General features: G+C 57.3%; 1 protein-coding gene across 17 annotated transcripts in view; it reads left to right on the plus strand.

Moving 5' to 3' along the window:
- Positions 1 to 15,425, plus strand: part of LOC110258817 (uncharacterized) — a 270,157-nt gene that overhangs the window by 53,216 nt on the left and 201,516 nt on the right. For 16 of the 17 annotated variants that reach the window (XR_014817497.1, XR_014817496.1, XR_014817498.1 and 13 more), the window contains 11 exons: positions 927 to 992; positions 1,351 to 1,398; positions 2,988 to 3,187; positions 3,924 to 3,948; positions 7,013 to 7,078; positions 7,437 to 7,484; positions 9,074 to 9,273; positions 10,010 to 10,034; positions 13,100 to 13,165; positions 13,524 to 13,571; positions 14,607 to 14,735. Coding sequence is in view for 13 of the 17 variants with exons in the window: in XM_084979331.1 (XP_084835457.1) it covers positions 927 to 992; positions 1,351 to 1,398; positions 2,988 to 3,187; positions 3,924 to 3,948; positions 7,013 to 7,078; positions 7,437 to 7,484; positions 9,074 to 9,273; positions 10,010 to 10,034; positions 13,100 to 13,165; positions 13,524 to 13,571; positions 14,607 to 14,735 (921 nt within the window). In the remaining 4 variants the exon portion in view is untranslated. Of the gene's footprint in view, positions 1 to 926; positions 993 to 1,350; positions 1,399 to 2,987; positions 3,188 to 3,923; positions 3,949 to 7,012; positions 7,079 to 7,436; positions 7,485 to 9,073; positions 9,274 to 10,009; positions 10,035 to 13,099; positions 13,166 to 13,523; positions 13,572 to 13,722; positions 14,051 to 14,606; positions 14,736 to 15,425 lie in introns of those variants that run through there. The other variant, XM_084979335.1, reaches the window with a different exon arrangement.

The raw sequence follows: 15,425 nt of genomic DNA on the forward strand, positions 1-15,425 counted from the left end.
GGACATGAGGTGGCGTCCCTGTCCTGGCTGTTGTGAGTGGTGCCGCCATACACACACAGGGGCATGTGTCTCTTTCCTGGATACGTGTGTCGTGGTATCTTCCAGGGCGCTCGCTCGGCTTGCTGGGTCGCATGCTGTGCTGCGTTCCGTTTTGGGAGGCCCCTCCGTGGTGCCTTCGGTAGTGGTTGTACCGGTGTACGTTCGCACCGGCAGTGCTGGGGGGGAGGCCTTTGCTCCAGCCGTGTCTGCGACCGACACCAGAGCTGGCGGCAACGCTGGATCCTTAACCCCCTCGGCGAGGCCAGGGATCAGCCCCGCAAGCTCGTGGTTCCTGGTCGGATTTGTTTCCGCTGCGCCCCGACGCCCCGACGGGAACTCCTGGCTTGTTTCTTTGCTGTTGCTGTTGAGGTGTATGAGTTTTCTTTATGTGTGCTTTGGAGAGGAACCTCACGGGCAGGGGTACCCGTCTCCTCAGTGTTTCTGTAGAGCTGCTGTCCACAGCGTGGCAGCCGCTGTCCAGAGGGAGCCATTTATGCTTCATTGAATTCAGCCAGTAGTTAGGTCTGCCTCTGGCAGTGAACAGAAGAAAGCAGCCAAGGGTTCACTCCCCCGAGCCAGCACGCAAGGGTGTCCGTGCAGCTGGACTTTCAGGTGTGTCACGCTGGGGCTGAGGCCTCCGGAGGGACTCCTAGAAGGGAGGCGTGCGTGTAAAGCGCCATCCCTCAGCAGCCCACGACCTCGGACGGTTTGCCACTGTGGCCAGTGTTTTATTGATGCTTCTGAGGCCATAGAGCACGCACGGGGAAGTTCTGAGCACACGGAGGACAAGCCAGGGCGGTGCTGTGTGGCCGCAGTCAACCCTAAGTAGGGGTCCGAGTGGGGGACGGTCGCTAACACCTCGATTCCTCATGTCTGTGTTTCTGCAGCTTGGAGCTTGGAGAGTGTGTGTGAGAGCGACCTCGCTGACAGCAACCTCGCAGAAAGTGATCGAGGTAAGAACAGCTCTCAGGTAGGAGCCAGTGGGAGAGGGTTCCCGGGACACTTGGGTTAGGCCTGCTGCTTGGAGGGTGGGGCGGGTGAGTGTGCAATTGCAAAAGAGAAAGAAATTGGTGTAAAGATGTTCGTCGCCTATGTTCCTAAGGAGGGGGAGCAGGTATGAGATGCCCGAATGTTGGCATCTGTGCTCACGTTGTGTTGGCGGGCCTCAGTCCCTGGAGCAGAGGGAAGGCCTGGGCACCTGGAGGAAAAACCCGGGTGATGCTGTGTGACCCGCCGTCACCTCGGGGAAGCCGGGGAAACGGGAGGGCCACTCCTTCTCACGCCTCGCTTCCCCGCGGTGTGTTTCTACAGACTCGGTGGCGGAGCGCACCGACTGCCGCCAGGATGAGGAGGCTGCAGGTAGGGAAGAGCACGCAGCTGGGATCCAGGGGGAGAGGGTTCCTGGGAGCAGCTGGGTTCCACCTGCTGCCGGGAGAGGGCGGAAGGGGGCTAGGACTTGGGTGGGTGGCCTACTGAGCGGAACTCCGCTGTGGTGTTTTCCCCTCTGAAGTTGCTAAGCCGAAGACGACTTGGGTCCCTGGTCTTTGTTGTGCTGTGTTTGGATTCGTGTCTCCTTCCTTTGAGAGGGAGAATGGCTTTTCCCTCCTGAAGCGGCTCCTTCCAGCTCTTGTCTCTGGCCATGGTGCCAGCTTGCTTTGTGGGTCGCACCCTGAGGGTCCTGTGCACAAGAGCTGTTGACTTAGTTTCCTTTGTTGCCCTTGAGGGCCCTGGTGTGGTGGGACGCAACCCTCTCCTAGGCCCTTGACCCTGGAGACCAAGTTTGCCTGGTGAGTGTCAGGTGGCGGGTGAGAAGGCAGGTCTCTCCCTCTGCACGTTTGGGATTTCTGGCCTCCCTGTCCTGGTGTGTCCTGGCGGTGTGTCCTGAGGGAAGGGGCGTTCCCAGAGTTGGATGAGTTGAAGGAGACGGCCTTGGAGTAGGCGTGGTTAACGAATCCGACCTGGAACCATGAGATTGCGGGTTCGATCCCTGGCCTCCTCGCTCAGTGGGTTAAGGATCCGGTGATGCCGTGAGCTGTGGTGTAGGTGGCAGATGGGGCTGGGATCCTGCCTTGCTGTGGCTCTGGCGTAAGCCGGCAGCTACAGCGCCGATGAGACCCCTAGCCTGGGAACCTCCATATGCCATGGGTGTGGCCCTAAGGAAGCGACAAGGATGACAAGAAAAAAAAATGGTGAAATCAGGCACCACAGCAACAGAGATAGCGTGCAGTTCAACACATAGGCGGCAAGTAGACTAGGCAGACTGTCAGAGCTGGAACGGAGAGATGGCTAAGACCTGGCAGCAGGGCTGAAGGGGGAGTCAGTCATTCCTGCATGGGTGCAGAGGTCCTGTGAGTCACGACGAGAAAGGTTGAGAAAGGTTGTTAGGGACAGTGGTGCAAAGTACGTAGCATCGGGAAGGCCTGCTCTCCCTCCCCCTGCCTGAGTCTCCTATTGCCAAAGTATTCCAAAGAGAAGTATTACGTGTCTAAGAAGAGAAAAGAGGTGACGCATTGCGGAGGATGGAGCGTGAACACAGGAGCACCCTGTGGGAAGAGTAGGGAAGCGGAAATGATCTCCTGCCATTTCAGCAGATGGAGGAATGGGGCCGGAGGTGAAAATGGGCAGGAGGACTCGGGAGGCTCTCTGGTGGCAGCAGAGCCGGCGTGCTCGTGTTGGCCATTTCTCAGCTGGGGAATCCGCCACGGAGAGGTTCCCTTTAGCAAGAGAGGCAGAGGCTCCCTTTCTCAGGTCTTTCAGGGTGCTGTCTGCCTTCCTTCGAGACGTTTCCCCAGGAGGATGGGCCAAGAGGAGCTCCGTCCGTGCCTCATCCCGCCCCCGCCCCCAGCCCCAGCCCTCGACTCCCAGCCCCTGTCCAGTCAGGTGAGGCGCCCAGAGTACCTCGTGAGCAGCACCACCGCCTTGCTGACAGTGACTTGTGTGTCCCCCAGGAACTCACGACGACGATGTTGTGGAGGCCGGTGGGAGTGAGAAGACCGAGGCAAAGCCCCGGGCTGGGGGACATGAGGACGAGGCGGCCCCAGTACCTGAGGTGGAGGTGGAGGAGGAGGCGGGCCAGCCCCGTGAAAATGGCCAGGAGGAGTCCTTAGCCATCGCCTGGGCTGAGCCGGAAGACGAGCCTGGCCCCAAGGTAAGCTCACCTTTCTTGATGTGAGGTTGGAAAAGGTGCCTCCTTTCTTCTTGGATGTACCTCCTTCAGAAATGGAAATCTGAGAAAGTCCACTGTAGATGATATATGCAGATTGCTGTGCGGAGGACTGTTGAGTCCAAGTTTGGTACCAAGCAGTAGCTCCTTCCCCGGGGCATTTGCAAAAGGGACCGCATCAGTTCCCAAGTGTGCAGTAGGGAGCATATGTCTTTGAAGAAGCCGGAATGTTGTTTTGTCTTGTTTGTCTTTTTTTGCCTTTTCTAGGGCCCCTCCCGCGGCATATGGAGATGAGGTTCCCAGGCTAGGGGTCTGATCGGAGCTGTAGCCACCGGCCTACGCCAGAGCCACAGCAACGTGGGATCCGAGCCTCGTCTGCCACCTACACCACAGCTCAGGGCAGCGCCGGATACTTCACCCACTGAGCAAGGCCAGGGATCGAACCCGCAACCTCATGGTTCTTGGTCCGATTCGTTAACCACTGTGCCACGATGGGAAGGCCAAAGAAGCCTGAATGTTTGTTAAATGTACGAGGACTTGGGAGATCTTCCATGAAAAGCTGGCGCCTTTTCCAAAGGGGTCTTCGCCGTGTTCTTTTGGGGAAACGGACTCAACGCTGCCTTCTGTCTGCGTGCCTGCGGTCCCCAACGGCAGGAAGACCTGTGGCCGCAGTGCAGAGGATGCTGTGACACTCACCGTGTTTTCTCTTGTCTCATCACAGGTGGACGGGGCGGACGATGAAATCTGTGAGTATTCTGGAGCCCGGCTCTGCTGAGGAGAAGTCCAGGTGTTGAGGAAATGGGGGGGGGGCCCCGCGAGGGAGGCGGGGTGGGGGGGCTCTCCTGCTCCTTTGGTTGCAGAGACACCCTGATTCTGGGTTCCTCCTGGGAATGAGGGTGAAGGATGGGGTGAAAGAGACGGACTTCCCAAGAAGGGCCACCCCAGGTTCTAGGGTCCCTGGACGAAAGGAGGCTCTTTGTATGGCGTGGGTAGGTGTCGGGGGACACGGCCGGGGGGGTGGGAGGGTGGTGCGTGTGAGGGCCTGCTGGTGTGATTGGCAATCAGTGTGAGTGGGTGTGTGCTGTGGGGAGCTGTTTGTGGCTTAGCACCACACAGCTGTCCAGCTTCTAATTGAGGAGTCTCACGATGACCGCAGGCTAACCGTCCATTCCCTCGTTCTGCCCGCACCGGCTGGGAGCAAGGGTTTGGGGGAAAGGCATTGCTTCCTCTGTTGGTCTTTCTTTTCCTTTTCGCTTCCCTCTCTGCCTTGTGTGGACTTTGATACCGTTGTTTCAAACACGTGCCAGGGACTCGAGCCCCTTCAGGCTGTGAGTGTCCCGAGGAGTGTTGTGAACGCTGTGCTCCACCCGCACCTCCTGCCCACTCTGGGCAGCCACCCTTCCAGCCTCTGCTCAGGAGTGGTGTGTCAGACACTTGATGCGCATGACATCAGAGAGTCTTTGTCCTTCTGTGCCTGACTTGCTTCGCTTGAAATGCTGTCCTCCAGCGAGTTCCTGTCGAGGCTCAGTGGTCATGAACCCGAGTGGTATCTCTGAGGAAGCGGGTTCGACCCTTGGCCTTGCTCAGTGGCGGCAGAGGTCCCAGACGCGGCTGGTATCCAGCTTTGCTGCGGCTGGGGTGTGGGCCGGTGGCTACAGCTCTGATTTGCCGCCTCGCCTGGGAATTTCCATATGCCGCGGGGGCCGCCCTCAAACCCCGAGACGAATCGATCAGTAATGTCCTCCAGTTCTCTGTGCACTGCTGCAGTGGGTAGGGTTTCTGTGGGCTGTATCCATCCCGTTGTCTTTCTCAGTCTGTGTGCCCGTGGGCACTGGGGCTCTGTTTCTGTTGGGCTCTCGTGTGTGTGGCGCTGCCGGGATCCTGGGATGGCGGGTCTCTTTACCCGACACCGATGGTTCTTCCTTTAGATGTCCACGCAGCAGTGGGACTGCGGGGTCCCGTGCTAGGTCCGTGGGCAGCTTTCCTGAGGACCTGCCATAGTGTTTCCCGTCCTGGCTGGGCGAGCTGACCTTCCCTCCCACAGCGTACAGAAGTCCCAGGTAGTCACATCTTCCCAAACGACCTGTTCACGCTTGAAAACACTCCGCGTCCTACCAGGAGGGAGGTGATAGCTCGTTGTGCCTTTGCTTTGCCTTGCCGTTGTGGTGGGTGACTTTGGGAAACGTTCCGTGTGTGTGCTGCTGTCTGTTGTCTTCTTGGACGGAGGCGGTCTCCCAGGCTTCCGCTCACCTACACCTGAGTTATTTGCCTTTTGGGTCAATTGATTTGGCGTTGTTTCCCACAGATTCTGGACATGAGCCCCTGTTCCAAATGTAAGGTTTGCAGATAGCGTCTTCTGCGGGTTGTCTTTCCATTCAGTGGCTCGTCAGACACTGTCCTTTCTGTTTGTCTCTGTGTTCATTGAGGTGCCGTGTTGTTTCATTTTCTGCCGTGTAGCAACATTCCCCAGGCGTGTGTGTGCATAAACACAGGTTCCTTTTGGACTGTTATCGTCCGTCCCGGTCGATTTCAGGAGATGGGATCCAGTTCCCCGTGCGCTGCAGCAGGAGGACCTCGTCGTCGCTCCATTCTCAATGCCTAGTTGGCATCGACTCCCCCCAAACGCCCAGTCCGTGCCCTTCACGAAAGCCACAAGTCTGTTCTCTGTGTCCATGGGTTTTGTGGACAGGGTCCTTTGTGCCATGGTTTAGACTCCACATCTAAGTGAGATCTCTCTCTTTGTCACGTACTTCGCTTTGTATGAGAATGTCTCGATCCAGCCCTATGGTTTTGAATGGCATTGGTTTCTTCTTGGATTTTCTGGCTGAGTCGTGAATTCCCTCGTGTATGTGGACCACATGGTCGTGATCCATCCCTGTGCCTGTGGACATGAGGTGGTGTCCCTGTCCTGGCTGTTGTGAGTGGTGCCGCCATACACACACAGGGGCATGTGTCTCTTTCCTGGATACGTGTGTCGTGGTATCTTCCAGGGCGCTCGCTCGGCTTGCTGGGTCACATGCTGTGCTGCGTTCCGTTTTGGGAGGCCCCTCCGTGGTGCCTTCGGTAGTGGTTGTACCGGTGTACGTTCGCACCGGCAGTGCTGGGGGGGAGGCCTTTGCTCCAGCCGTGTCTGCGACCGACACCAGAGCTGGCGGCAACGCTGGATCCTTAACCCCCTCGGCGAGGCCAGGGATCAGCCCCGCAAGCTCGTGGTTCCGGTCGGATTTGTTTCCGCTGCGCCCCGACGCCCCGACGGGAACTCCTGGCTTGTTTCTTTGCTGTTGCTGTTGAGGTGTATGAGTTTTCTTTATGTGTGCTTTGGAGAGGAACCTCACGGGCAGGGGTACCCGTCTCCTCAGTGTTTCTGTAGAGCTGCTGTCCACAGCGTGGCAGCCGCTGTCCAGAGGGAGCCATTTATGCTTCATTGAATTCAGCCAGTAGTTCGGTCTGCCTCTGGCAGTGAACAGAAGAAAGCAGCCAAGGGTTCACTCCCCCGAGCCAGCACGCAAGGGTGTCCGTGCAGCTGGACTTTCAGGTGTGTCACGCTGGGGCTGAGGCCTCCGGAGGGACTCCTAGAAGGGAGGCGTGCGTGTAAAGCGCCATCCCTCAGCAGCCCACGACCTCGGACGGTTTGCCACTGTGGCCAGTGTTTTATTGATGCTTCTGAGGCCATAGAGCACGCACGGGGAAGTTCTGAGCACACGGAGGACAAGCCAGGGCGGTGCTGTGTGGCCGCAGTCAACCCTAAGTAGGGGTCCGAGTGGGGGACGGTCGCTAACACCTCGATTCCTCATGTCTGTGTTTCTGCAGCTTGGAGCTTGGAGAGTGTGTGTGAGAGCGACCTCGCTGACAGCAACCTCGCAGAAAGTGATCGAGGTAAGAACAGCTCTCAGGTAGGAGCCAGTGGGAGAGGGTTCCCGGGACACTTGGGTTAGGCCTGCTGCTTGGAGGGTGGGGCGGGTGAGTGTGCAATTGCAAAAGAGAAAGAAATTGGTGTAAAGATGTTCGTCGCCTATGTTCCTAAGGAGGGGGAGCAGGTATGAGATGCCCGAATGTTGGCATCTGTGCTCACGTTGTGTTGGCGGGCCTCAGTCCCTGGAGCAGAGGGAAGGCCTGGGCACCTGGAGGAAAAACCCGGGTGATGCTGTGTGACCCGCCGTCACCTCGGGGAAGCCGGGGAAACGGGAGGGCCACTCCTTCTCACGCCTCGCTTCCCCGCGGTGTGTTTCTACAGACTCGGTGGCGGAGCGCACCGACTGCCGCCAGGATGAGGAGGCTGCAGGTAGGGAAGAGCACGCAGCTGGGATCCAGGGGGAGAGGGTTCCTGGGAGCAGCTGGGTTCCACCTGCTGCCGGGAGAGGGCGGAAGGGGGCTAGGACTTGGGTGGGTGGCCTACTGAGCGGAACTCCGCTGTGGTGTTTTCCCCTCTGAAGTTGCTAAGCCGAAGACGACTTGGGTCCCTGGTCTTTGTTGTGCTGTGTTTGGATTCGTGTCTCCTTCCTTTGAGAGGGAGAATGGCTTTTCCCTCCCGAAGCGGCTCCTTCCAGCTCTTGTCTCTGGCCATGGTGCCAGCTTGCTTTGTGGGTCGCACCCTGAGGGTCCTGTGCACAAGAGCTGTTGACTTAGTTTCCTTTGTTGCCCTTGAGGGCCCTGGTGTGGTGGGACGCAACCCTCTCCTAGGCCCTTGACCCTGGAGACCAAGTTTGTCTAGTGAGTGTCAGGTGGCGGGTGAGAAGGCAGGTCTCTCCCTCTGCACGTTTGGGATTTCTGGCCTCCCTGTCCTGGTGTGTCCTGGCGGTGTGTCCTGAGGGAAGGGGCGTTCCCAGAGTTGGATGAGTTGAAGGAGACGGCCTTGGAGTAGGCGTGGTTAACGAATCCGACCTGGAACCATGAGATTGCGGGTTCGATCCCTGGCCTCCTCGCTCAGTGGGTTAAGGATCCGGTGATGCCGTGAGCTGTGGTGTAGGTGGCAGATGGGGCTGGGATCCTGCCTTGCTGTGGCTCTGGCGTAAGCCGGCAGCTACAGCGCCGATGAGACCCCTAGCCTGGGAACCTCCATATGCCATGGGTGTGGCCCTAAGGAAGCGACAAGGATGACAAGAAAAAAAAATGGTGAAATCAGGCACCACAGCAACAGAGATAGCGTGCAGTTCAACACATAGGCGGCAAGTAGACTAGGCAGACTGTCAGAGCTGGAACGGAGAGATGGCTAAGACCTGGCAGCAGGGCTGAAGGGGGAGTCAGTCATTCCTGCATGGGTGCAGAGGTCCTGTGAGTCACGACGAGAAAGGTTGAGAAAGGTTGTTAGGGACAGTGGTGCAAAGTACGTAGCATCGGGAAGGCCTGCTCTCCCTCCCCCTGCCTGAGTCTCCTATTGCCAAAGTATTCCAAAGAGAAGTATTACGTGTCTAAGAAGAGAAAAGAGGTGACGCATTGCGGAGGATGGAGCGTGAACACAGGAGCACCCTGTGGGAAGAGTAGGGAAGCGGAAATGATCTCCTGCCATTTCAGCAGATGGAGGAATGGGGCCGGAGGTGAAAATGGGCAGGAGGACTCGGGAGGCTCTCTGGTGGCAGCAGAGCCGGCGTGCTCGTGTTGGCCATTTCTCAGCTGGGGAATCCGCCACGGAGAGGTTCCCTTTAGCAAGAGAGGCAGAGGCTCCCTTTCTCAGGTCTTTCAGGGTGCTGTCTGCCTTCCTTCGAGACGTTTCCCCAGGAGGATGGGCCAAGAGGAGCTCCGTCCGTGCCTCATCCCGCCCCCGCCCCCAGCCCCAGCCCTCGACTCCCAGCCCCTGTCCAGTCAGGTGAGGCGCCCAGAGTACCTCGTGAGCAGCACCACCGCCTTGCTGACAGTGACTTGTGTGTCCCCCAGGAACTCACGACGACGATGTTGTGGAGGCCGGTGGGAGTGAGAAGACCGAGGCAAAGCCCCGGGCTGGGGGACATGAGGACGAGGCGGCCCCAGTACCTGAGGTGGAGGTGGAGGAGGAGGCGGGCCAGCCCCGTGAAAATGGCCAGGAGGAGTCCTTAGCCATCGCCTGGGCTGAGCCGGAAGACGAGCCTGGCCCCAAGGTAAGCTCACCTTTCTTGATGTGAGGTTGGAAAAGGTGCCTCCTTTCTTCTTGGATGTACCTCCTTCAGAAATGGAAATCTGAGAAAGTCCACTGTAGATGATATATGCAGATTGCTGTGCGGAGGACTGTTGAGTCCAAGTTTGGTACCAAGCAGTAGCTCCTTCCCCGGGGCATTTGCAAAAGGGACCGCATCAGTTCCCAAGTGTGCAGTAGGGAGCATATGTCTTTGAAGAAGCCGGAATGTTGTTTTGTCTTGTTTGTCTTTTTTTGCCTTTTCTAGGGCCCCTCCCGCGGCATATGGAGATGAGGTTCCCAGGCTAGGGGTCTGATCGGAGCTGTAGCCACCGGCCTACGCCAGAGCCACAGCAACGTGGGATCCGAGCCTCGTCTGCCACCTACACCACAGCTCAGGGCAGCGCCGGATACTTCACCCACTGAGCAAGGCCAGGGATCGAACCCGCAACCTCATGGTTCTTGGTCCGATTCGTTAACCACTGTGCCCCGATGGGAAGGCCAAAGAAGCCTGAATGTTTGTTAAATGTACGAGGACTTGGGAGATCTTCCATGAAAAGCTGGCGCCTTTTCCAAAGGGGTCTTCGCCGTGTTCTTTTGGGGAAACGGACTCAACGCTGCCTTCTGTCTGCGTGCCTGCGGTCCCCAACGGCAGGAAGACCTGTGGCCGCAGTGCAGAGGATGCTGTGACACTCACCGTGTTTTCTCTTGTCTCATCACAGGTGGACGGGGCGGACGATGAAATCTGTGAGTATTCTGGAGCCCGGCTCTGCTGAGGAGAAGTCCAGGTGTTGAGGAAATGGGGGGGGGGGCCCGCGAGGGAGGCGGGGTGGGGGGGCTCTCCAGCTCCTTTGGTTGCAGAGACACCCTGATTCTGGGTTCCTCCTGGGAATGAGGGTGAAGGATGGGGTGAAAGAGACGGACTTCCCAAGAAGGGCCACCCCAGGTTCTAGGGTCCCTGGACGAAAGGAGGCTCTTTGTATGGCGTGGGTAGGTGTCGGGGGACACGGCCGGGGGGGTGGGAGGGTGGTGCGTGTGAGGGCCTGCTGGTGTGATTGGCAATCAGTGTGAGTGGGTGTGTGCTGTGGGGAGCTGTTTGTGGCTTAGCACCACACAGCTGTCCAGCTTCTAATTGAGGAGTCTCACGATGACCGCAGGCTAACCGTCCATTCCCTCGTTCTGCCCGCACCGGCTGGGAGCAAGGGTTTGGGGGAAAGGCATTGCTTCCTCTGTTGGTCTTTCTTTTCCTTTTCGCTTCCCTCTCTGCCTTGTGTGGACTTTGATACCGTTGTTTCAAACACGTGCCAGGGACTCGAGCCCCTTCAGGCTGTGAGTGTCCCGAGGAGTGTTGTGAACGCTGTGCTCCACCCGCACCTCCTGCCCACTCTGGGCAGCCACCCTTCCAGCCTCTGCTCAGGAGTGGTGTGTCAGACACTTGATGCGCATGACATCAGAGAGTCTTTGTCCTTCTGTGCCTGACTTGCTTCGCTTGAAATGCTGTCCTCCAGCGAGTTCCTGTCGAGGCTCAGTGGTCATGAACCCGAGTGGTATCTCTGAGGAAGCGGGTTCGACCCTTGGCCTTGCTCAGTGGCGGCAGAGGTCCCAGACGCGGCTGGTATCCAGCTTTGCTGCGGCTGGGGTGTAGGCCGGTGGCTACAGCTCTGATTTGCCGCCTCGCCTGGGAATTTCCATATGCCGCGGGGGCCGCCCTCAAACCCCGAGACGAATCGATCAGTAATGTCCTCCAGTTCTCTGTGCACTGCTGCAGTGGGTAGGGTTTCTGTGGGCTGTATCCATCCCGTTGTCTTTCTCAGTCTGTGTGCCCGTGGGCACTGGGGCTCTGTTTCTGTTGGGCTCTCGTGTGTGTGGCGCTGCCGGGATCCTGGGATGGCGGGTCTCTTTACCCGACACCGATGGTTCTTCCTTTAGATGTCCACGCAGCAGTGGGACTGCGGGGTCCCGTGCTAGGTCCGTGGGCAGCTTTCCTGAGGACCTGCCATAGTGTTTCCCGTCCTGGCTGGGCGAGCTGACCTTCCCTCCCACAGCGTACAGAAGTCCCAGGTAGTCACATCTTCCCAAACGACCTGTTCACGCTTGAAAACACTCCGCGTCCTACCAGGAGGGAGGTGATAGCTCGTTGTGCCTTTGCTTTGCCTTGCCGTTGTGGTGGGTGACTTTGGGAAACGTTCCGTGTGTGTGCTGCTGTCTGTTGTCTTCTTGGACGGAGGTGGTCTCCCAGGCTTCCGCTCACCTACACCTGAGTTATTTGCCTTTTGGGTCAATTGATTTGGCGTTGTTTCCCACAGATTCTGGACATGAGCCCCTGTTCCAAATGTAAGGTTTGCAGATAGCGTCTTCTGCGGGTTGTCTTTCCATTCAGTGGCTCGTCAGACACTGTCCTTTCTGTTTGTCTCTGTGTTCATTGAGGTGCCGTGTTGTTTCATTTTCTGCCGTGTAGCAACATTCCCCAGGCGTGTGTGTGCATAAACACAGGTTCCTTTTGGACTGTTATCGTCCGTCCCGGTCGATTTCAGGAGATGGGATCCAGTTCCCCGTGCGCTGCAGCAGGAGGACCTCGTCGTCGCTCCATTCTCAATGCCTAGTTGGCATCGACTCCCCCCAAACGCCCAGTCCGTGCCCTTCACGAAAGCCACAAGTCTGTTCTCTGTGTCCGTGGGTTTTGTGGACAGGGTCCTTTGTGCCATGGTTTAGACTCCACATCTAAGTGAGATCTCTCTCTTTGTCACGTACTTCGCTTTGTATGAGAATGTCTCGATCCAGCCCTATGGTTTTGAATGGCATTGGTTTCTTCTTGGATTTTCTGGCTGAGTCGTGAATTCCCTCGTGTATGTGGACCACATGGTCGTGATCCATCCCTGTGCCTGTGGACATGAGGTGGCGTCCCTGTCCTGGCTGTTGTGAGTGGTGCCGCCATACACACACAGGGGCATGTGTCTCTTTCCTGGATACGTGTGTCGTGGTATCTTCCAGGGCGCTCGCTCGGCTTGCTGGGTCGCATGCTGTGCTGCGTTCCGTTTTGGGAGGCCCCTCCGTGGTGCCTTCGGTAGTGGTTGTACCGGTGTACGTTCGCACCGGCAGTGCTGGGGGGGAGGCCTTTGCTCCAGCCGTGTCTGCGACCGACACCAGAGCTGGCGGCAACGCTGGATCCTTAACCCCCTCGGCGAGGCCAGGGATCAGCCCCGCAAGCTCGTGGTTCCTGGTCGGATTTGTTTCCGCTGCGCCCCGACGCCCCGACGGGAACTCCTGGCTTGTTTCTTTGCTGTTGCTGTTGAGGTGTATGAGTTTTCTTTATGTGTGCTTTGGAGAGGAACCTCACGGGCAGGGGTACCCGTCTCCTCAGTGTTTCTGTAGAGCTGCTGTCCACAGCGTGGCAGCCGCTGTCCAGAGGGAGCCATTTATGCTTCATTGAATTCAGCCAGTAGTTAGGTCTGCCTCTGGCAGTGAACAGAAGAAAGCAGCCAAGGGTTCACTCCCCCGAGCCAGCACGCAAGGGTGTCCGTGCAGCTGGACTTTCAGGTGTGTCACGCTGGGGCTGAGGCCTCCGGAGGGACTCCTAGAAGGGAGGCGTGCGTGTAAAGCGCCATCCCTCAGCAGCCCACGATCTCAGACGGTTTGCCACTGTGGCCAGTGTTTTATTGATGCTTCTGAGGCCATAGAGCACGCACGGGGAAGTTCTGAGCACACGGAGGACAAGCCAGGGCGGTGCTGTGTGGCCGCAGTCAACCCTAAGTAGGGGTCCGAGTGGGGGACGGTCGCTAACACCTCGATTCCTCATGTCTGTGTTTCTGCAGCTTGGAGCTTGGAGAGTGTGTGTGAGAGCGACCTCGCTGACAGCAACCTCGCAGAAAGTGATCGAGGTAAGAACAGCTCTCAGGTAGGAGCCAGTGGGAGAGGGTTCCCGGGACACTTGGGTTAGGCCTGCTGCTTGGAGGGTGGGGCGGGTGAGTGTGCAATTGCAAAAGAGAAAGAAATTGGTGTAAAGATGTTCGTCGCCTATGTTCCTAAGGAGGGGGAGCAGGTATGAGATGCCCGAATGTTGGCATCTGTGCTCACGTTGTGTTGGCGGGCCTCAGTCCCTGGAGCAGAGGGAAGGCCTGGGCACCTGGAGGAAAAACCCGGGTGATGCTGTGTGACCCGCCGTCACCTCGGGGAAGCCGGGGAAACGGGAGGGCCACTCCTTCTCACGCCTCGCTTCCCCGCGGTGTGTTTCTACAGACTCGGTGGCGGAGCGCACCGACTGCCGCCAGGATGAGGAGGCTGCAGGTAGGGAAGAGCACGCAGCTGGGATCCAGGGGGAGAGGGTTCCTGGGAGCAGCTGGGTTCCACCTGCTGCCGGGAGAGGGCGGAAGGGGGCTAGGACTTGGGTGGGTGGCCTACTGAGCGGAACTCCGCTGTGGTGTTTTCCCCTCTGAAGTTGCTAAGCCGAAGACGACTTGGGTCCCTGGTCTTTGTTGTGCTGTGTTTGGATTCGTGTCTCCTTCCTTTGAGAGGGAGAATGGCTTTTCCCTCCCGAAGCGGCTCCTTCCAGCTCTTGTCTCTGGCCATGGTGCCAGCTTGCTTTGTGGGTCGCACCCTGAGGGTCCTGTGCACAAGAGCTGTTGACTTAGTTTCCTTTGTTGCCCTTGAGGGCCCTGGTGTGGTGGGACGCAACCCTCTCCTAGGCCCTTGACCCTGGAGACCAAGTTTGCCTGGTGAGTGTCAGGTGGCGGGTGAGAAGGCAGGTCTCTCCCTCTGCACGTTTGGGATTTCTGGCCTCCCTGTCCTGGTGTGTCCTGGCGGTGTGTCCTGAGGGAAGGGGCGTTCCCAGAGTTGGATGCCCAGACCTGGGACGTGAGGCGCAGAGAGATCTACGTCCCCTTCCCTGGCATTTTTTTCTTCTACAGGGGATGTGAGGAGTTCCCTAGTGTCCTATAGGTTAAGGGTCCAGTGTTGGATCCCTGCTGTGGTGCAGATTCAAGCCCTGGGCTGGGAACTTCAGCATGCCCTGGGAGTGGTGAAAATCAGTCAGTCGATCAGTCAGTGGGATTGACCTCAGACCATTCTGCATGGTCATTATCTTGGTTGTCTCCGCTCCCAAGAGGCATTTTCACACAAACCCTGTGTGGGGAGGTAACGGTTGGAAGTGCACCCCAAAGAGCAAGATCTCTCTAAGTAGAACTTGGATGCTGGAGGCTCTGCTGGGCAGGTGGGGATTGTGGGCATTGAGGGCTTGGCCTGGGAGTCAGCTGTTAGTCATTTCCCTGTGGTCTTCTGCAATCAGTATATCACTCGTTCTCTCTGTTGTCATGTATTTTCCAGACTGTTGCTTTGGGAGCAAAGGATCGTGCTTCAAAAGTCTGAGGACAAGTTTGTCCTCTGCGAGCTTGGCTAGAATAATTCCCCGGTGGCCACACAACAGGGTGCACCTTGCCACTGAGCCAGATGAAGGTACTGTGGGACCTGACTCAGTACATTCAGGCATGGACAATGATTCTAGTTCATTCAGTGTTCCAAATTTCCGAACAAACTCTACACATGCTAAGCCATGTCTTTCTTTTACTGCATGATGGAAATTCAAATGAACTAACTTGGAGTTCCTGTCGTGGCGCAGTGGTTAACGAATCCGACTAGGAACCATGAGGTTGCGAGTTTGATCTCTGGCCTTGCTCAGTGGGTTAAGGATCCGGGGTTGCCGTGAGCTGTGGTGTAGGTGGCAGATGCGGTTCGGATCCCGAGTTGCAGTGGCTCTGGCGTAGGCTAGTGGCTACAACTCTGATTAGACCCCTGTCCTGGGAACCTCCGTGTGCCAAGGGAAGCGGGCCTAGAAAAGGCAAAATGGCCAAAAGCCAAGCAAGCAAGCAACCAACCAAAAAGCAAATTGAATAACTCCGTTGGTAATTTCACAACCATGGAAATAATGATTCATTTAAACTCAACATTTGGTTCCTGGTTAAAAGCAAAGGTGACCTCACTCACGTTTTGACGTTCGCTGATATTTGATGTTTCTAGTTGTACTAGATCCCTCCACGGAACCACATTTCCCAATTGGAAAACAATACTAGACGTGATTTAGAACAACAAGATCATACTAAGAGGAAATGGTGAACAGATATCACAGAAAGCTCCCCTAACCCATTC

Source organism: Sus scrofa, chromosome 10 (assembly GCF_054392235.1).
Source record: "Sus scrofa isolate SSC_HxYL_T2T_F1_AM1 chromosome 10, Sscrofa_HxYL_maternal_Yorkshire_Landrace_v2.0, whole genome shotgun sequence".
NCBI lineage: Eukaryota > Metazoa > Chordata > Mammalia > Artiodactyla > Suidae > Sus > Sus scrofa.